At 43.2% G+C, this 22,636-nt stretch overlaps 2 protein-coding genes across 2 annotated transcripts; one reads left to right on the top strand and one right to left on the bottom strand.

Moving 5' to 3' along the window:
* Positions 1 to 10,601: 10,601 nt before the first annotated feature.
* LOC148916266 (uncharacterized) lies at positions 10,602 to 11,493 on the top strand. The gene is made up of 2 exons (XM_089055087.1): positions 10,602 to 10,946; positions 11,167 to 11,493. The coding sequence occupies exons 1-2, from the start codon at positions 10,602 to 10,604 to the stop codon at positions 11,491 to 11,493; spliced, it is 672 nt and encodes a 223-aa protein (XP_088911213.1).
* A 5,434-nt stretch (positions 11,494 to 16,927) lies between these two features.
* On the bottom strand, positions 16,928 to 21,600 carry LOC103335476 (TMV resistance protein N-like). Its single transcript, XM_089053893.1, has 4 exons — positions 20,972 to 21,600; positions 19,140 to 20,247; positions 18,754 to 19,032; positions 16,928 to 18,632 (listed from the first exon to the last, which is right to left on the bottom strand). The coding sequence occupies exons 1-4, from the start codon at positions 21,550 to 21,552 to the stop codon at positions 17,229 to 17,231; spliced, it is 3,372 nt and encodes a 1,123-aa protein (XP_088910019.1). The 5' UTR covers positions 21,553 to 21,600; the 3' UTR covers positions 16,928 to 17,228.
* Between the last annotated feature and the right edge of the window lie 1,036 nt (positions 21,601 to 22,636).

Here is a 22,636-nt window from a genome sequence, read left to right as displayed (position 1 = left end):
TCACTTTTCACTGCATCTTCGAAATGAATTGGATCAACAGCTGCAAGCATGATAAAATGAGCCACACATCTTCTTCAGAGAGACTCCCTCCTGTTTCATAATCTTCCATTCAGACTGGTGGTCTTCTATTTCTCCCTTCATTGAAATTGAGAGGATTTTCTTCAACTAGTTCATCTGAAGAAGAATTTCCCATTTCTTCTCCTGTGGCATTATTAAAGTCAGCAGCACCTTCATTATTAAAGTCCGCAACACCTTCTTCTTCAGTTTCAGTGACTCTGGTTGCTCTTTTTTCATTGTTACCCCACTCCAAATAAGCTAATATCACTTCTTCATGTCTTTTGTCCCAATCTCAAATTTTATCCTCTTCAAACACAACATCTCTGCTTACAAGTATTTTCTGAGAGACTGGATCATACAATCTGTATGCTTTAGACTCCTCACGGACACCAAGCAAGACACACCTTATGCTTTTATCATCCAACTTTGTTCTTTTACTATCAGGTACATGTACATGAGAGACACACCTAAAAACCTTGAAATAATCCACTGTCGGTTTAACTCCACTCCAGGCTTCTTCAGGAGTTTGATTTTTGACAGCAAAAGTTGGGCTTTTATTCAACACATGTACAGTCCAGTTAATTGCTTATGGCAAGAAAATTTTGGGAATTTTCTTCTCTGAGAGCATGCTGCAAACCATGTTCATTATGGTTCTATTTTTCCTCTCTGCAACTCCATTCTGTTGTGGAGTATATGATGCCGTCAATTGTCTGCGTATCCCACTGTCATTGCAAAAATTGTTGAACTCTTGTGATGTAAATTCACTACCTCTATCTGTTCGCAGCCCCCTTATACTTGAACCTGTTTCCTTTTCAACACGATTTTTATAGCTTTTGAAAGTACTAAAAGCTTCTAATTTTTCTACCAGAAAATAAATCCATGTCTTGTGACTGAAATCATCAATAAAATTGATCATGTACCTTTTCTTGCTATTTGAGATTGGCATGATTGGCCCACAGATATCAGCATGAACGAGTTGAAGTATTTGAGAGGCCCTCCAAGTGCTCATTGTTGGGAATGAATCCCTGTGCTATTTGCCCACCAAACAATCTTTACATAATTTGGAAGGAGTCTTGAGTTGGGATAATCCTTTCACCATCTGCTTCTGCTGGAGGGTTTTCAAGCCTTGGAAATTCAAGTGTCCATACCTACAATGCCAAAGATGTGTTTGGTCCTTTGTGACTGTATTGAAACACGTAGACTCTCTTGGCTGAGATTCAGCAAGTAGAACAAACATCATGTTGGATGACATTCCGGACTCCATAAGCAAGCCTCTTTCAGGATGAAAGATCTTGCACTTTCCACATTGAAATACAATTGTAAGTCCCTTCTGTAGAAGTTGTCCAATACTCAGCAAATTATTATTTAGCTCCGACACATAAAACACTCCAGTGATAATTTGATCAATCCCATTCACTTGCGTCCTTATATTGCCTTTCCCATATACTGCCATGCTTGAGTTGTTTCTAAGCTTTACTGAGTCTCTGAAGCTTGCATCCAAAACTAAGAAACATTCCTTCTTCCCGCACATATGATTACTGCAACCGGAGTCAAGATACCACAAATCTTCCATGTTCTTCTTTTTATCATCTACATAAGCCATCAGCAATATCTCTTCTTCAGGCTCTACAAAATTTGCTCCTTTTTCCTTGCCGGCATTCATATTGAAAATGTCCTAGTTTATGGCAGTGGTAACATTCCACTGTGGATTTGTCAAAGCTCATGCCTCTCCCTCGACCTCTTCCTTTAAAACTTCCATGTCCACGACCTCTTCCTCCAGAGGACTCATCATACGTTACCTTCAATGCTTGTTCTTCTATGACGTGATCATTCATACGTTGCTCATGCATCAGTAGACTACTTTGTAACTCGTCAATGGACATAGAGTCTAAATCATGTGACTCTTCAATGGAGCAAACAACATAATCAAACTTAGAAGTCATTGACCTCAAAATCTTTTCAATGACTAACACATCTCCCAATTTTTCACCATGTAGCCTCATTTTGTTAGCTATGGTGAGAGTCCTGGCGAAGTATTCATTCACAGATTCTCCTGCCTTCATGTGAAGAATCTCAAACTCTTTACGAAGAGCTTGTAGCTGTGCTCGCTTGACCCCTGTGGTGCCTTGATACTTCTGTTTCAAAGAATCCCAGATATTCTTTGATGTGTCTTTGTTCAGAATTGTCTCTAGGATTGAACGGTCAATTTCTTGAAACAGATAGTTCTTGGCTTTCAGATCCTTCAGCTTCTGATCTTCAACGGCTTTCCTCTGTCCTTCTGTGAGATCTGCTTCTCCTGCTGCTGCAGGGATCCCATTCTCCACCAGACCCCAATACTCCTTTGATCGCAAGAAGTTTTCCATGAGCATAGACCAGTGATCGTAGTGCCCATCAAACTTAGGAATCGCTGGCTGCACATAGTTGTTCTCTGATGTCATATTCACACCTAGAAGACTGCTGCTTCTTCTGATTTCAAATCAGGCTCCCTAGAAGGAAGCTTTGATACCAATTGTTGGAAACAAGAGCTTTTCTAATGTCAAGTATTTAGAAGAAAAACTGATAAATTGATAATAGCAGTGACGGCTGTTTAAATAGCCTTACAAAGAGTAACCTAAGAATGAAAGAACAGCCCACGTTTAAAAACCTATTATGTGGTAACAGACTAAGTCAAAACAAACAAATACTCCCTAAACAATAGGGATTTATTAACCAAGCAGTAACATACTAACAATAATTCTAACTGCAACCTAACAATTTCTTCTCCTCTTGGTAGCTCATCATCGATGAAGGTTCTGATGCCTTTCTGGACCAAATTTTTGTGTAGATGATCTGTGAAGTTGTAGCATGTGTCCTTACCTCTAAAGCTGAGAAAGACATCGTGTGTCCATGAATTGGTGGAAGACGAGGAAGGTGGGGAAGGAGCTCCTAATAATTGAGTGGTGTTTGAATCCATTTTGTTGAAAGTTTAACTAAACAGGCTGAAAGGGTTGGAAATGGTACTGATAAATAGTCAAAGAGTTTGATCATCGTCTTTGCGAAGCAGTTTCCTGCTACCTTGGGTGCAACTTCGCAGGCGTTGACATCAATTGAATTTGTTGTTTACCTAAAATAAAATAAGCCAATGGCCTAGAGGTAAACGACCTTCCCGGAACGGATCCAAAATCTTTAAAAAATAAAGAAAAGTGGACGATATGTATAACTTTTTGTTTGGACCAAAATTGATATGGGCCAATTCTTTAGTTATTTGGGCCACAATTGATATGTATAAATTTTTTTTCTGAAGGCCAAACTTTCAAGTTTTTCTTTATAAAAAATTTCATTTATTTATGGCATGTGAACTAATCTGTAATCGAATTGAATTGAGGATGAATTGGATTATTTTAGTTGAGGTTTAGATGTAGAGAAGCTTACCATATACACCTTGAAATGTATATAAATAATAATAAAAAAGGCTTATTTTTTGATATACCCCTAAAAGTGCATTTGAGTCTCACATTGCCCTGGAAACTCATTTTGTCTCACTTTACACCCTTTATCACACGTATTTGTCTCACTTTGCCTAGGTTCTGGTGAGCCCAATAATTTCCGGTCAAAAGAAAATATTATAAATAAAAAACAACTTTATGTATTTTATTTTTGTTTGTTTGTTAAAAATAGTTTATGGTTTAATGCTTGGTCCTGTTTAGGGCCTTGAAGCAATAATTAAACTTTTGGTTTATATGTAATTTCTTTAAATCCAAATGTAAGAACCATTCATCCGTTAATAGCTTGCAAAAATATAATTAAAATGGAAAAACCAAAAACAAATACACTAGTCATAAGTTTATGCATCTACTAAAACTTAATTACATGGAGACAAGCTAATGGATCCGTAATGACTTTTGAATCCAAACAGCCTTAGTTATATATAATTACTCATTTTTTATGGCCAGAGCCTAATTAAACATGCAAGATTATATATGCAAGATTAGACTAATTAAATAGGTTTACAAGGTGTTACCAAGGCACAAAACGGTCCATAAGCAAACGAACTGTGGCCTCTGAAAGCGCGGAGGAATCCAAGTCCCTCTGAATCTGAGCCATTCTGCTGCTCTCTTTTCTTGCTTCTTTCAACACTTCTTGTTGTTCTTCAACCTCATCATCACCTTCTCCTTGTTTGGCCTTTGATGAAAATACCAACCGCTTCTTAGCCCCTACCTTGTCTTTCAGCTTTGCCAACTCGCTCATCCAAACATCCACCACTGCAGACATGCTTGAACTTGAAAATCTGAAATGTGTATAGTTTTACAATTTCTTGGGTTTAATGGAAGCTTATGGTGAGGAGAGAGCCTTTTATGGCTGTTGGGTTTATATAAGAGAAAGAAAAAGAGGGTCTTGCCATTGGTTTGTGTGGGAACCGAATTAAATCATACCATAGGTCAAATAATTCCTTCCATTTGGGGATTATTTGACCTAATTGGGAGTTACTCAATTTAATTGGGAGTTACCCAATTAAATTGAGAATTACCTAATTAAGTTGGGAATTGATTTGATTCCTTCCCCAATTCCCAATTAAATGAGGAGTTACCTAATTAAATTAGGATTTGATCTGATACCTACCACGATTAGGGATTTGATTTACCATAATAAATCAAATCCCTAATTAATCAAATCAATTCCAAATAGGGGAGGAATAATTCCCTTCCATCTATGGAATTATTCCTCTGAAACCCTAATCTCGGAGACCATTATAAATACTTGGCTACGCACAAAGGTCAAGGATACGTCTAAATTCCTACTGAAACTCTGCAGAAATTATTTCTCACAAACCCTAGCCACCACTTTCTTTCTCTCTCTGACACAAGGCTCCGGCCACCACACATGGCTCCGGCCACCCGGTTTTCCTTGAAATACCCTACCTAACTTAGGCATCGGAGGGCCTTTGGCCAACACCCCCCGGGTGTGGTCCTTTTACCCCGATCTGTTTTGCAGGGAGAAAGAGAAGTGGAGAAGACGAAGGAATCTTAGACGAATATCCTCGTGAGGAAATTTGTACAAACAAATTGGTGCTTTCATTGAGAGCACGAGATATATTCAAAGCGTGCTCCAAATCCATCTTTCACACATTTTTTCAAACAACCATGGTTGATACAAGACGTTCGAAGAGTAACGCCACCACGATGGGCCCATCTCATGGTTTTGTGGTGGAAACCTCAATGCAACCGCACGGAATCATGGCTGCCAACGTCTTGCAGCTGTCTTCTAGTGCTTTGCAGCCGCCTTCAACTGCTGGAATTGCAGAAAAGCCGCCACATGACCCAGGACCTCCACAGCCTTGCGATCGCCAAGACCGACATCGGAGTTGCTCGCTCGCTGTCCTGCCGTTGGAGCACAAAGCAGCCACACCACTCAACTACGGACCAGCCCCACGGCTACTCGACGTCGTCCCGGCCTTGGAGCAGATCCATTCTCTCCCTCCTCTGCGATCACACTTGACATATGCACCTGTGTACGCGTCTAATGGAGCCCTAGCCCACATGCCGTTGGGCCCAATGCACACCACTCTACTTGACCCGAGCAGTCAGGTGGACCTTAACTCGCGGGTTGATCAACTCACACAGAAGGTCGATGATCAAAACAACCTGATTGGCCAGCTACTCAGGCAGATCAACTTGAATCAAGGCCCCAACCTTGGACCCCATGACGAGGAGAGGAGGGCACACGAGCATCTTTGGCGAGCAGTTCGAGAGGTCCTGGCTAGTCGACAAAGGCAAACCGGCAGGAAGAGAGCGAGATCGTGCAGACGAGACGCGCAGACACCGCGAGCCGTACTCGAGCCGTTCGAGGCTAGGACCCAGACCAATGTGCTCGAGAGGCTAGGCCCACAATCCAATGTTCGTGCTCGCTTAGGTCCATAAGGAGCTCGAGTTCGTGAGCGGTCGCGGCGACAAGCGTGGAGGGGTCCTCCCAAACTCAACCTTCTCTCCCGCCCCACCGGCAGGCAACCAAGGATCGACCCTTGGGAGTTGGAGAAGAGGTTAGCGACCACGCCGAGGCACCAAGAGCGTCGACCTGAACGACCTTCCTTGCGAGCAGAGGATGACGATCGACGCTACCAGCCCGCTCGAGGACCAACACGCGGCGACAAGCTGCAGAGGAATCCTCACAAACTCAATCTCCTAATCGCCTCACGGCAGAGCACCCAAGGATCGACCCTTGGGAACCGAGGAAGAAGTTAGCGGTCGCGCTCGAGGCACCGAAGACGTCGGCCCGAGACTCCAACCCTGCGAGCAGAGGATGTCGCAAAGCTAGTAAATAACCAACTCCGAGGTCTCCGACTCAAAGGAAGCGCGAAGGAGGCCCTATGCAAGGAAATTGATCGAGTTGTTGCTCGCCCTTTACCGACGAGGTGGAACGAGCTCCGCCGCAGAAGCGGTTTACAACGCCATCCATCACTCCATTCAAGGGGGACTCTGATCCTAAGAGCCATTTGAAGCACTTCAAGAGCGCCATGATCCTGTACAAGGCGACGACGCCCTGATGTGCAAAGTGTTCGCGATGACTCTGCGAGGAGTAGCTCAGGATTGGTTCCACACTCTACCGTCCGCATCAATAGGCAACTTCAAGGAGTTCGCCATCATTTTCACAAAGGAGTACACCTCCTACAAGATGGTCAGAAAGCATGCAGACCACCTGTTCAACTGCGCAAGAAGCCAGACGAGTCTCTACGAGACTACCGAGACGGTTTAAGGCTGAGAAGGCCAACATCATAGGATGCAACGACCAAGTTGCATCCTCAGCTTTCAAGAAGGGCTTGCCAACCGAGCACGAGCTATACCGGGAGCTGGCCATAACTCCAAGTCAAACATTGGCGAAGTGTTCGCGACGGCAGAGCGCTACGCACTTTGGGACGATGATCGTATCGCCGCAAAGAAAGCTAGCAAGAAAGTTGACCACCCGACGAAGCAGGCAAGCCAAAAGAGCAACAAGTTCGAGCAAAAGCCCGAGATAAGCGCAGATCGCGGCCCCAAGAGGAAAGCTCGAAACAGGACCTTCACCGATTCGCTATCCCAATCAACCAGATCCTAGCTCGGGTGAAGGACAAGCCGTGGGTGAGGAGACCACCACCCATGAAATGAGACCCTCTAAAAGAGACACCAGCAAATCACTGCGCATTCCATGGGGAGCACGATCATTACACCAACAACTGCAACGCTTGGAAAAGACACCTTGAGGAGCTGGTCGAGAGAGCCATTGCACAGAGTTCGTTGCAAAGAAGGCTATCCAGCAGATCGAGGATCGTGATGTAGCTGCCAAGGAACCTCCCCAAAAGGTCATTCGAATCAACACCATTCTAGCCGACTCCCAAGAGTCCGGGCTGACCACCAAGGAGCGCAAGAGAAAGATCGTGCAGGCAACTTATGTCTCCCAAGTCACAACGGGAGTACCAGCTGTTGGGGATACACCTATCATCGGCTTCCGGAAGAAGGACTTGATCGGGCTTGACCTGCCACATAATGACGCCCTAGTCATTTGCATCCAAATTGAACAAGCTGTGATCGAGCGAGTTCATGTAGATGAAGGAAGCGCAGCCAACATCCTGCAACTATCTGTTATCCAACAGATGGGGTTTGAGCCCAAGATTAGCAAACTTGCCAGATCGCTCACCGGCTTCAATGGGGCCACATCAATCACTATTGGAACTATCGACTTGGATGTCCACTCACCCCAAGTGGTCTGCTCACAGACCTTCATGGTCATCGACGAGGTTTCCCTCTACGATGAATCTTGGGCCGACCGTGGATCAGCAAGATCGAGGCCGTCACATCCGCTCTACATCGAAGATCCGCTATCCCATCCTCGGGCGGGATCGGGCAGATCAACAATGACCAAGCCATGGCAAGGAGATGCACCGCCCAAGGGCTCAAGAAGAGCAAGCACCGCAGTTCACACCGAATGCAAGCGCCAACGAGGCAGAAGCGCTCTTAGCGCAAGCAAACCCGAAAGGGAAGGAAGTTCGCCTCACAATAGCGATTAAGGAACCAGGATCGAGACGAGGAATCCGCGGAAGGCTCCTTGAAGAAGGTTGGAAGCCCGAGGAAGGACGTTGAGTTAGTAACCCCGATCCGACCAGCCCGGACAAAGAGGCGCAGATCGGCTCGTGCTAGAATCCGAACAAGAAGGATCGAGAAGAGGAATCCGCCTAAGGCTCCTTGAAGAAGGTTGGAAGCCCGAGGAAGGCGTTGAGTTAGTACCCCGATCCCGATCGGCCGAGAAGGAGGCGCGGATCGGCTCGCGCGAATTCAACCAAGAAGGATCGAGATGAGGAATCGCCGGAAGGCTCCCTTGAAGAAGGTTGAAGCCCGAGGAAGACGCGTTGAGTTAGTACCCCGATCGACCAGCCAAACAAAGAGGCGCAGATCGGCTCGTGCGAATCCGAACAAGAAGGATCGAGACGAGGAATCGCCCGGAAGGCTCCCTTGAAGAAGGTTGGAAGCCCGAGGAAGACGTTGAGTTAGTACCCCGATCCCGATCGGCCCGGAGAAGGAGGCGCGGATCGGCTCGCGCGAATTCAACCAAGAAGGATCGAGATGAGGGAATCCGCCCGGAAGGCTCACTTGAAGAAGGTTGGAAGCCTGAGGAAGACGTTGAGTTAGTACCCTCGATCCTCACTAGCTGATAAGAAAGCGCGGATCGACTCGCGCTTAAGCCTGACGAGAAGATGGAGTGACCATCTTCCTCCGAACAACAAAGACATGTTCGCGTGTTCACCATTTGACATGCCCTGGCATTGACCCAAATATCATCTGCCATCACTCCATGTCAACCTTGCTAGCAAGCCCGTGGTGCAGAAGAGACGCAACTTTGCTCCCGAGCGGTCGCGATCATTGAAGCCGAGATCGACAAGCTCCTAAGCTGCGGTTTCATTGAAGAGGTCTCTTACTCGGAATGGCTGGCTAACGTTGTTCGTGGCAAAACAAGAAAAGGGAAAATGGAGAGTATGCGTTGATTACACCGACCTCAACAAAGCGTGCCCTAAAGACAACTTCCCACGCCGAGAATCGACCAGCTCGTGGATTCAACTTCCGCAACCACCGCTCAGCTTCATGGATGCTTACTCCGCTATAATCAAATTATGATGTACGATGATGACAAGGCGAAGACCTCTTTCATCATCGAAAGAGAGACCTCTTGCACAAGGTCATGCCCTTTGGGTGAAGAACGCCGGAGCAACCTATCAAAGGCTCGTGAATAAAAATTTCAAAGAGCAGATCGGCAGAACCATGGAGGTGTATGTCGACGATATGTCGTTAAAGCCCCCAAGCGGGCAGACCACCTCAAAAACCTCACCGAGGCGCTCAGCCTGCCCGCCAATATCGCATGAAGTGAATCCAAGTAAATGCACGTTCGGTGTATCGTCTGGCCGGTTCTGGGGTACTTAGTGACGCAACGAGGTATCGAGGCACACCGCGCCAAATCAAAGCCATTCTCGAGATGAAGTCGCTTTCACAGTGAAGGAAATACAAAGCCGACGGCAGAGCAAGCGGCCCCTAACAGATTCCTCTCAAAATCTACGACAAGTGCAGATCAGTCTTCAAAGCTTTCAGAATCTAAAGACCTACCTTACTTCACCTCCCGCTCTCAAAGCCAGCCTCTGGTGAAGACTTGTTCGTGTACAGTTGTCCAACTCGGCCGTCATTCGGCTCTCATCCGAGAAGAACTTGGGGCCCAATATCCGATATTCTACACGTCAAAAACTCTCCTCGATGCAGAGACTCGCACCCAAATTGGAGAAGCTCATTTTGGCCATTGTGGTTTCTGCGAGAAAGCTGCGACCTTATTACCAAGCTCACCGAGTCATCGTCATGACCGACTTTCCTTTGAGATCAATCCTCCACATCCCGATGCTTCTCAGCGACTCATGAAGTGGGCTATAGAGCTAAGCCAATACGACTTCCTCTACCGCCGAAGACTGCAATAAAAGCTCAAGCCTTAGCGGACTTTGTTGCAATTCACACCATCACCGAAGAAGAGAAGGTGGTCAAAAAGAAGGAAAGTTCGAGTGCAGACAAGACCTCCATTGAACTTGACCAACCCGAGACATGTGGCGCTTGCGCGTAGACGGGCGTCGAACTGAAAGGAGCGAGCAGCATCGTCATCATCACCTCGGATGGAACCCTACTAGAGCAAGCTATCACGCTTGGCTTCCCGGCTTCAAACAACGAGGCAGAGTACGAGGCATTGCTCGCTGGCTTGTGCTTGGCAAAGGAGTTATCAATCAAAAAATTGGCCATCTACTCAGATTCCCAGCTAATCACAAGTCAAGCCTTAGGAGAGTATATGGTGAAGCACTCGAGGATGATCATGTACCTTGACAAAGTCTAAGAGTTGTTGAAGGCGTTTCCCACCTTCACCATCCAGCAAGTGCCCCGAGCAGAGAACGCGCACGCAGATGCACCGCAAGCTTAGGATCGGCTGGATACCAGTTCGGATGCTCCATCCCGGTTGAGCACCTCGACCAGCCTAGCATAGAAGAGACAGAGCAGCCGGACTGATGCAGATCGATGAGGATCCTAGCTGGCAAGACCCCATCATTTGACTATCTAGTGAATGAAAACCTGCCCGAGGACAAGTCCGAGGCCAGAAAAATCAAGCATAAGGCTGCAAGATACTACATGAAAAGCGACATGCTTATCCGCAGATCATACTCCGAGCCTCATCTCACTTGCATCAAGTACCCACAAACGCTCGAGGTTCTCTGCAAGATACACGACGGTGAATGTGGGAATCACGCTGGAGGCGGATCGCTTGCTCAGAAGGCTCTTAGCATCGGCTATTTCTGGCCTACTATGCGCCAAGACTCCACGGAGTATGCTCGAAGATGTGATCGATGCCAACGCTACAAGCCGGTTCTGGCCTGCCCGCTGAGGAATACCATCCGCAGAATAGTCCATAGCCATTCATGCAGTGGGCTATTGACTTGGTGGGACCTATGCCGACGGCACCTACCAATAAAGAGATGATGATCGTTGCCACTGATTACTTCACCAAATGGATCGAGGTCGAGGCTTTATCTTCTACCAAAGAGGCTGATGTGGAACGGTTCATCTGAAAGAATATTATTTGCAGATTCGGTTGCCCGCAATCGATAGTCACCGACAATGGTACACATTCGTGGGCAGGCAGATCACCGCATTCTTTGTGAAGTATGGCATCAAACAGCATTTGTCAACACCCCGATACCCGCAAGGCAATGGCCAAGCAGAGGCATCCAACAAGATAGTGCTAGACTACCTAAAGAAAAGACTGGAAGGCGCAGAGGAAAATGGGTCGATGGAATTGCCAGGAGTCCTATGGGCTTATCGCACGACCAAAGGAGATCGACCGGAGAGACACCATTTTCCCGGCTTATGGGACGAAGCAATCATTCCCCACACATCACAGTCCCTTCCATGAGCATTGAGGTGGCGGTCTTGACCAAAGCGCAAGCGGATGAAAGTCAACCTTGATCCGCTCAAGAAGAACGAGAAAAGGCCATTGTTCGAGTTGCGCCTACCAGCAGCTTGACGCGTCCTACTACAATAAGAAGGCCAAGATCGCACACTGAGACCTTGTGCTTAGAAAAACTTTCATCACAGCACCAAGGCAAGGGTCAAAGAAGATGAGGCCAAACTGGGAAGGCCCCTACGTGATCAGCCGATCTGGGGGCAGAGGAAGTTACACCCTTGATACTTTAGAAGGAAGAGAAATTCCGAGACAATGGAATGTCCACCACCTTCGAAGATACTATCCATGAAACTCTTCGCTTACGGCTTGGCTGCTAGCAGCGACGAGCCTCCTGTACTTCCATTAAAGACGAACTACTTTTGATGTTACCTTTGTTGTCAATTTCCTTTATTCAATAAAGCGATGTATTCACACCAACATCAATACAAGAGCAAGCTTTTCAATGAAGTACTTTTTTGAGCATTATGTCTTACGAACATACACATGGCGGCAGCAAGCCTCATCTCCATTGTAGATAGGCTGCTTCACGAAGCACAAACTCAATGGAGTCTTTTTCGAGCTTTGTGTCCTCGACATACGCTCGCAGCGAGCAAGCCTCATCTCCATTGTAGACGGTCGCTTCACGAAGCATAAACTCAATGGAGTCTTTTGACGTTGTGTCACGACATACGCCGCAGCGATAAGCCTCATCTCCATTGCACGGTGCTTCACGGCACAAACTCAATGGAGTCTTTTGAGCGTTGTGTCCTTGACATACGCAGCGACAAGCCTCATCTCCATTGCGAGCTGCTTCACGGCACAAACTCAATGGAGTCTTTTCGAGCGTTGTGTCCATGACATATGCTCGCAGCGACAAGCCTCATCTCCATTGCATGTGCTTCACGGCACAAACTCAATGGAGTCTTTTGAGCGTTGTGTCTCGACATACGCCGCAGCGATAAGCCTCATCTCCATTGTAGACAAGCTGCTCCACGGCACAAACTCAATGGAGTCTTTTCGAGCGTTGTGTCCCGATATACGCCGCAGCGATAAGCCTCATCTCCATTGCGACATAAGCGCTCCACGGCACAAACTCAATGGAGTCTTTTCGAGCTTTGTGTCCCGACATACGCTCGCAGCGACAAGCCTCATCTCCATTGCAGACGCTTCACGAAGCACAAACTCAATGGAGTCTTTTTCGGCGTTGTGTCACGACATACGCCGCAGCGATAAGCCTCATCTCCATTGCGACAAAATTCGCTCCACGAAGCACAAACTCAATGGAGTCTTTTCGAGCGTTGTGTCCTCGACATACGCCGCAGCGACTAAGCCTCATCTCCATTGCATAAGCCGCTCCATGAAGCACAAACTCAATGGAGTCATTTTCGAGCGTTGTATCCTCGACTTACGCTCGCAGCGATAAGTCTCATCTCCATTGCGGACAAATGCCGCAAGCACAAACTCAATGGAATCTTTTTATTTCGAGCATTGTGTCCCTGACATGCGCTCGTAGGCGACAAGTCTCACCTTCACTGAAGACAAGCTACTCTTCGAGTACAAACTTCATGGAGTCTTTTCAAGCGTCATGTCCCCGACATACGCACACAGGCGACGAGCCTTACCTCCATTGTGGGCAAGCTACTTCACGAGTACAAATTCAATGGAATCTCTTTCAAGTGCTATGTCTCCGGACGTACACTTACAAGATATAATGAGAATTGAAGTTTGAAAGACAACTGAAAATTCCATAACAAAGCAGCCAACTAGCACCATCTACTTAACGGCCTCACCTGCCTGCTCCTTCGCATATGGTCTAACCTTATCAGCTACGCCACCTTGGGAGTTGTCTTCCTCCATTGCAGCTTCATCCGCTATCTGCTCTTCAATCGCATCCACAACATTGCTCTGCTCACTTTGAGCGGGGCGAGTCAAGATAAAGCGCTACCGTCTTCATGTTCGAGAGGGCAACAAGGAGAAACACTATTCCTGCATTCGAATATCCCAGCTTGTACGCATTAGCAACAATCTCATGCTTGGATGCCTCCGTGGCTTCAACATGAGTGTCGAACTTGACCGGCGGAGCTATCACCAACTCGGATCGGCAGTTCGTGCAACTTAAGGACTCTTTGCTCGAGCAGCGACTCTTTAGCTCTCTTGGCCGTAACTTGCAACATTGAGTCACCGCGCTTGACTGCTCGTGGCTTTGCGCGAGTCGTGATTGCTAGACAGATGTATAGTCCTCTCGTTTGATCCTAAGATCGCACAAGCGCTCAAACCCTACTTCTCAACAGCCTCCTCACGGGGTAGATCATGGGTTTTAGGCGATTCGGCGGATACCGAGCAGAATGTCCTGCACCTCCCGCATGTCATTGATCTTCTTCGCTCGCCGACGAGGCGCTTGATCCTCGCAGATGAAGAAGCAACTCCCATAGGGACATTCCCAAAGAACGAGACCCCTTACGGAAGACTTGCTCATGGAAGAATGAGAAGCTTGGTCGAGGACTTCTCCCCCTCAACTGGCGGATCATCTAGGTCCGAGCCATGCAGCTCCCATCTTTCAATATCTTCGGTGGCGGACCATCACCTCCTTCCGATGTTCACTCAAGAACCAGCGCAATCCACAGAACCTGGCAAGGACGTTCAAAGCTTGATGAACATTGGTCATGTCTGGGCCGAGATCGAGCTTCTTGTGGATGTCATTTTCTACAAGCATGAGACAGAAGTCAGTCAAACACATAGCAAAGAATTCCATGGCAGCTGTAGCAGATCAAAGGGATGCAACTTACCATCACAGTAGGTGAGAGGAATGAGCGGACCGTCGCCAACCTCCCCTACCCATCTGCCGCTGACTTCTAACATGTCCGTGCTCCACACATGATCGCCTTGACTCATACTGTTCCTAGTTCGTGACACAAAAAGAAGGAATTGAAGTAGTTTGGATCAACCACAAATAAGCCGACCCAAACGCCACCTGCTCCAACAAAGAAAGCTTGCCTCCCCGATTATAGTTGGACAACCCAAGTCAAAGACCGGTTGGCAAGTCAAAAGCCTCCTCCATTCAGAGCCCAAATCCAAGGAGGAAGCCCAGCTGGACAGCCCAACAAACAATTCACATCTCCTACATGCCACCACGTGCCATGCAGTAAGTGGGGGCATTTGTGGGAACCGAATTAAATCATACCTTAGGTCAAATAATTCCTTCCATTTGGGGATTATTTGACCTAATTGGGAATTACTCAACCTAATTGGAGTTACTCAATTTAATTGGGAGTTACCCAATTAAATTGAGAATTACCTAATTAAGTTGGGAATTGATTTGATTCCTTCCCCAATTCCCAATTAAATGAGGAGTTACCTAATTAAATTAGGATTTGATCTGATACCTACCACGATTAGGGATTTGATTTACCATAATAAATCAAATCCCTAATTAATCAAATCAATTCCAAATAGGGGAGGAATAATTCCCTTCCATCTATGGAATTATTCCTCTGAAACCCTAATCTCGGAGACCATTATAAATACTTGGCTACGCACAAAGGTCAAGGTACGTCTAAATTCCTACCGAAACTCTGCAGAAATTATTTCTCACAAACCCTAGCCACCATTTTCTTTCTCTCTCTGACACAAGGCTCCGGCCACCACACATGGCTCCGGCCACCCGGTTTTCCTTGAAATACCCTACCTAACTTAGGCATCGGAGGGCCTTTGGCCAACACCCCCTCGGGTGTGGTCCTTTACCCCGATCTGTTTTGCAGGGAGAAAGAGAAGTGGAGAAGACGAAGGAATCTTAGACGAATATCCTCGTGAGGAAATTTGTACAAACAGTTTGGATGAAAAATCAGTGTGTCACAGACAGCCGTTGGTTATAGGTTCGCACACAGGATTTAGTTTTAGGAACATTCCTTGGGAAGAGAGAGAGAGAGACTATAAGTGGGGTATGAGAGTTTTGACTAGTGAATGAAAAGCTTCCCCGTGGGCACACGGAACTCTCTTCTTTAGATTGTGGGCGACTTTGTTGATGTGTAACCCTTAAGCTGAAAACCATGAAGCCAAAGTCACAAAGTCGGTTTTGATTTCATTTTATAAGTTTTTAATTTCTGATGTAATGAGAGCCATCGGATCATAGTTCAAGTGGACTCTCTTTCTAGCCTAAGATTTTAGTAACAGCTAGTGACAAATGTAAGCATCTTATAGGATGATAGAAGCAATGGCTAGGATTTAATCTTTGTGAAAATCTGTTAGAGAAGTAGCTCACTTCTCTCTCTTATACGAATACACATGAATAGTGAAATAGAATGAACAGTTATCTCCAGCTTTCTTTTCCAGAGCAACGTTCTCATATTCATCTGTTTGCTATGATTTTTTCCTTCTCCCGAACATCCAAAACATTGAAACCTATGAATTCTAACAGACTTGGCATATTACCATTCATCAATACTATTCCATCTGTTTTTTTTTTTTTTGATAGAGTTCTATTTGTTGAAAGTAATGCACATTTGTGCTAAAAAATATAGAAAAATCTAGAAGCTTGAAGAAAGTGCCATAAGCTTGATGGGAAGTCGGCAGCTACATGCAACTTGGAGAACTGTCTAGAGAAAGCCACACATATATGTGGCTGGGGTTAGTCTTCCTAAGTCGATGGACCGAGGTATGGCGGTGGATCATGTCAATAAATAGACATACATGTGGTCATACGAGGTGGAGCAAAAAAGCTACCCAACTCAAGTCATACAGGAGTTCAACAAAAAGAACTCCCAAACTATAAGGGAGCCAAGAGCTACCCAAAGCTAGCCATGTTAGGGAGTCAATAAGCTCACTAATCAAAGTGTAAGGGCCAAATAACCTAAACTAATTTAAATCAAGTGTGGTGGCCAATAAGTCAATATGTTAAGAAAGCTAATTAGCCTACACCAAGCCATATACTATTCTCCTCCAAATCTAATAAAATCACTTTGTTTCCCCTACAATCTAACACCATTGCATCTTAGTTTTTCTTTTGTCTGATTCCAACATTGCATTTCTCTTTCTCCGAAATACCTATTCACCTCTTTCATAATTTCATCATCATCTTCATTATCTTCACAGCTGAAGTAGTTCTGAGTCTTGCTCATCTTCACATAGATCAATACAATTATCTCCATCAAAACCTCTCATTAGCATCTTCCAAGTCATCGGATTCAGACTCACCATCTTCCATAAATATAGACAGGTCTTCATCATCCTGTGGCATTACCAGGTGGATCCCCAAGCTTTTAAAACGCAGTGAAACTTGTGTCCAATTCTGAAAATTAACTCGACGCAAAAGTCAGATGAGATTATGAGAAGATAAGATGACTGAGTAAATAGGGCAGGGAGAGGATAGCAGCACTCTTTATGTATTGGGACCAAAAGGAAAATTCGATTGTAGTGAAAATATCTTCTTTTAGGAGATCTTTTATGTACATACAGCACTTCAAAATTTGCAACATATTATTTTACTAATTACGGACAAAAGAACTGCACTAGCTTATTTTCTCTTTTTTTTTTCTAACCAAAAAAAACGTAAATCAAACACGCTCCATCCCTTACATGTAAACCAGGTTGGTGCCACAAGGAGTTACAAAATAATTTACAAAATCTAATACTTTGAAAGTATATTATCCTCTGGACTTCCTGGCAGAACTTCTTCTTCTTCTAACTAGTGTTGAGTATCGACCCCAATATCATCCTCCTCCTTCCTCACTGCCACCGACGAGACGAGACGAATGAATATCTCCACCATCCTGTGGCACTACCAGGTGGACTCCGCAGCTTTTAAAATACAGTGGATCATAATCTCGATAAAAACTAGCTCGACAAATAAAAGGCGGTCGCGGCCACGTAGACTGATTTAGCTTTACATACTCATCCATCTTACAAAACGGAACATAGAGCAGCCACACGTGAGTTGACTCAAAAATTGTTGAACCAAATTCAAACATAACACCATAAATTTTTTCTTCATTGACGTGAATAACGGCATAAAAAGAACCGGATTTAAATGGCGTTTCAAAAGCAACAGAGATAGCCAATCCTTTCTTTTCCCATCTGAAGTCTCGAGGGATTTCGAAGGAAATGTCACAGTTCTTTACGGGCTTCTTCAAATTCTTACGACAGTTGAACCACATTGGAACTTCACTTCCTGGAAATACGACCCCGACTGACAATGGCTTACAAGCGATCAGAAAGTGATCAGAGAAGTGAGCCGCAATGTCGAGCAGTCTCCAGCAATTAGACAAGTCCATCCTTCTATGCCTCTGTAACTCTTTGCCTTCCAAGATGTTTGGCAATTTCGGAAATCTTTCCAATGATATGCAACCACTCACATCTACTGAAGATATGTTTGGTGGAAGATCTGGAATCTCTACAAGCCTCTTGCAGCCAACCAAGTTCAGTTCTTGCATGTTGACAAATTTGGTAATCCATTCGGGAAGTCTAACAAAATTGGATCCTGAAAGATCAAGTACGCCTAATCTGGACCAACAATCAAGAGTCCCAAGGAAATCGATTTCGGATAAATTGGCACCTTCTATATATAAATGGAAAAGATTGGGAAGCGTTAAAGAACCAGCAATGTCATTTGAGTTGGTTGGAATCACCTTATTTGGAAATCTCACAAGCTTCTGGCATCCACGAAGATAAACAAATTGAAGATTCTGTAACTCATAAATGCTGCATGGCAGATTTGTGAAGTTTTTGCAGTTGCTTAACTTTAACGAATAGAGACGAATGAGATGTCTGATTGATGAAGGCAATTCTTCAATGGAAGTGCCGGATAGGTTCATCTCTCCCAATGATTCCATCTTTCCAACAATCTCAGGGAAATTTTTTAGCCTTCCACAATGACTAAGATCTATAGATTCCAGAGATTTTAAGTGAACCCTTCCTGGAAGTTTCGTAAGTTTACGGCATCCTCTCATACTCAAGCAAATAAGCTTATCAAGGAATCCAACAGAAGGATGAACCTCAACTAAACTTGTACAGTAGTTTAGATTCAAGTCCTCTAAATTTGGGAATCCAGAAAAGTTGGGGGTTTCTGTGAGGAACTTGCATCCCTCCAAACTCATAGATTTTAGATTCTGCAACCTCTATGGAAAGGAAAAAGAAAAAGATCAACCGATAAGCTTCACTTAAAGATATGTAAACAACAACTTCATAAAATAAACTCTTGAAAATACCAATGTATGAAAAGAAATTGAAAACACGTACCTTGAATCCTTCTCCAAGTTGTGACAAGCTGCTACGAGGCATATTGATTTCAACAAGTTTCTTTGGATTAAAACTGGATGGAAAAGTTTGCAACGGACATTTAGGCCAATCAAGCAACCTCAACTCGTTGGGGAGATAATCCACACGAGTTTCAGAAAATCGTGCATTCCTATTTATGAAAAGTTGAAGATTTTTCATCTTTGAGAAGCTATTAGAACTCAAGGATATCTCATGTTCTTCTGGAAAATTCATCAGGATGCCTTTAATTTTACTCGTCCCCTAGTATGAAAGCGCAAAAGTATCAAACGATAAGATTTCTTTGTTGTCAAGTTGATTATTTATGTATATATATATTCATATCTGTATATAATCTACTTAGTACTTACGGTATTTTCTTCAAGAACATGACAAATATCCTCATAAAACCACAATCTACTTCGTTTGCCTGGCTCAGATGGTGACTCTTGGCGAACTATTTCTTTACCCATTTCTTCTAGCAAGTGATGCATGCCAATACAATCTCTCTCATCAATATTTATGAGGGCCTTTTCGACGAGCAATACAATACTATACTTAGGGTTGAGGTCACAAATTTCTAGTATTTTTATCACATAGTTTTTATTTTCCCCTCTAAAGAAACAAGCGATGTGCAGGAAAACATTTTTCACATGCTCTTCTAATGCATTATAACTTATTTTGAGAATTTCCTGAATCTCTTTGTTTGGAACTCTTTTATAGCCATCTAATGCAGATTGCCATTGATCAACACTTTTGCCACGTAGAAGTGAGCCAAAAACCATTAGAGCTAATGGAAGGCCTTGAGCATAGTGTATGATAGTTTGTGCGAGTTTCTCGTACTCATCATGCAAATGTCTATTTCTTGAGAATCCATTCCAACTGCTGAAGAGCTCAAGAGCTTCATGAGGATCTAATTCCTTGACCTTGTATATCCGATTGACTTCATGCGCAGTTAACAAATGCTTATCTCTTGTTGTTATGATAATTCTGCTGCCTGAACCAAACCAATCAAACCCTCCAACTAATGTGTTTAACTGGTTCAGTTCATTTACATCATCAAGAATCAAGAGAATTTTTTTGGCCATCAACCTATCCCTAATCACATTGATTCCTTTATCAACATCGGTCACCTTTAATTCCTTTCCCCTTAGAATCTCATACAGAAGACAATTTTGTAGTTCGACTAGGCCTCCATATGGTATTGATCTTTCTCTAACATCTTTCAAAAAACAACTAGCTTCAAACTTGTGGGCAATTGAATTATAAACAGCTTTAGCAATTGTTGTCTTACCTATTCCACCTGTCCCCCATATCCCTACCATGCAAATGTCATTTTGCCCAATATCTAAAAGCTTATATACCTCGCATACACGAGACCTTATTCCAATTGGGTACTTTGCGACATTCAAATGGGTACAATCTAATACTTGTAGGGAAATGCTTTCAACAATGCTATGAATAAACTTTGATTCGTTCCTGCCATTTAGAAGTATACAAAATATTTAATGAAATGATGTTTTGCTATATATGGTTAAATGTTAAAATTAATGCACACTTGTGTCTTGAATAATATAGAATAATCTAAAAAAATTGAGAGAAGTTGAGAATAATCTAATTATATAATATATTATAACTAGAAAAATCTAGAATAAGAAGACAAATTGTGGATGAAAATGACTTTGGAAAAGTCGATTACTTTGCAACCGAGTTGTCCAACCGAAGGTGCCGACTTTAGCAACTCTATAAATATTCTAGGAAGCCCACTTATGTAATCAAGCAAGAAAAGCCAAAAAAAAAAATACAGCTGTCAAACTCTCTCCGTCAGCCAAACTCTAGTATTAAAGCATTAGTACCTTTCCTATTTTAATTAATAAATAATAAATAAATAAATAAAGTTTTTCTTTCCAAGTTAAGCTATTGTCCTAAACACTACCAACCATTCTCTAAATCTCTTTTCCTTTAAACTAACACTAAAAAAGGCAAATGATACAAACACTCACAAAAAAGGAAAACAAAGGAAGAGATTTTTTTTCCACATTAAGAAAGAATTATATGTCTTCATATTATTCTTAGTATTTTTTTTCTCTTCTTAAAACAATATACAACAGAACTAATAATTCAAATTATGTTGGATATAAATTCACCAAGACTTGCAGCAAGAGATAATATTGTGACTAAATTATAATAGTTTGCCACATACCCGTCCAAGAAAGACCACCCAGACAAATTTGCTGCTCGTGTAAGAGTCGTCCTCCACCTCAAGACCTTCTCCATGTTGTCTCTGAGTTTGGATTCATGGCCTGCAAGTGCCTGACCAAAACTACCTCTTTCGTTTCTCACATCTGAGGGATCCACCTTGTAGAAAACTGGGAAAACCATTTGGTTCTTCGATTCTTTACACTCAAGAATCTTAACGAGTTCATCCAAGCACCACTTGGAGGCTGCGTAGTTTTCAGAGAAGACAACAATAGAAACCATTGACTCTTCAATTGCTTTGAGAAGCGCTAGTGATATTTCTTCTCCTCTACTTAGATCATCATCTATGAAGGTTTTAATACCCTTTTGAACCAAATTGCTGTACAAATGGCCTGTGAAATTCTTGCGTGTATCTTCACCTCTAAAACTAAGAAAGACATCATATGTCTGTGAATGGCGGAAAGAAGAGGCACCTTCATTAGTGGTTGAATCCATTTGATTGCAAAAAAGGATGAGATATCGATGTCGGGAAATGCTCCTTTTATATATATTAGGTGTTTGTTTAGTCTCTTCCACCTCACTCATGCGAGCTCGAAATCCCAAACACCAATAAATATTTGTGCGAACTCTACTCCGCCAATTGCTTGTATTAAAAATAAAATAAAATAAAATTAGGCCATCCCATCTGCTGCGAAGTAGTTTCCTCTGTCATTTTCACAGTGGATGAGAAGTCAAAAGGCGAATATGAATAAAAAAGAAGACTGCACTTTCGTTGCAACGTACGGTTGTTTCGCAATTCAGAAGTAACGTAGTAGTTCGGCGTGTAGGAAAAAAAGACAAAATGCATAGATGATGAAGATGCATAAAATAACCTCCTCTAAAAATAATATTTTGTTAGAAGACAAAACTTTGTTTCTTTTCCTTTTTTCTTATTATATGACCTAATATTTAGGATCTTGTCCACAACATTTTGAAAAATAATATTGATTCCTTTATCGACAAAATGGCCTAATTATTTACAGAATTTAAGTAAAATTTTATAATAAAAAATTGATTAAAAAAACAAGAGAAATGCTGTCATATTTTAATCCCCACTAGATACACGCACATAGGACGTGCTTAGGATATTCATTAGGAAATAAAATCAATATGATCCAAAATTTGGTGTTTATCGAATATAGGATGATAAACTAAATTCGATAGTCTCAGTACGACCTGAATTCGGTAATCTTATATAATTCACATTGTTTGTCAGCTTGTAATATAATCATCTTAAATCACTCAAACTCACTATGCAACACATTTCACTCAATTCTTTTGTGCCAAAAGTCAATGGGATATAGCTCAGTTGATTGAGCTCTTTCACCTCCATTCATGTGGGTAAAAGTTCAAGACACCCAGACACTCAATGAATATTTGTGTAAACCACCCTCCCCCAATCACTTGTGCTATAAATAAATAAATAAATCCATTACAAATTCCCATGTTTTTCTTATCATTTCCATTGTTTTTTTTTAATCTAGTTTTTATCAATATCGATAATTTTCGAAACCTTAAATACTTAATACCTTACTTCTTACCCAAAAAAAAAATTGTCCTTATTTATTGTATAATTAATGAGACAATAATTATTTATAACAAAAACCATGATTTCACTTATAATAAGCAT

Source organism: Prunus mume, linkage group LG6 (assembly GCF_029339155.1).
Source record: "Prunus mume cultivar Tortuosa linkage group LG6, ASM2933915v1, whole genome shotgun sequence".
Lineage (NCBI taxonomy): Eukaryota > Viridiplantae > Streptophyta > Magnoliopsida > Rosales > Rosaceae > Prunus > Prunus mume.
The sequence above is the reverse complement of the archived record's forward strand: the minus strand, read 5'-3'. Positions and strand labels throughout refer to the sequence as shown.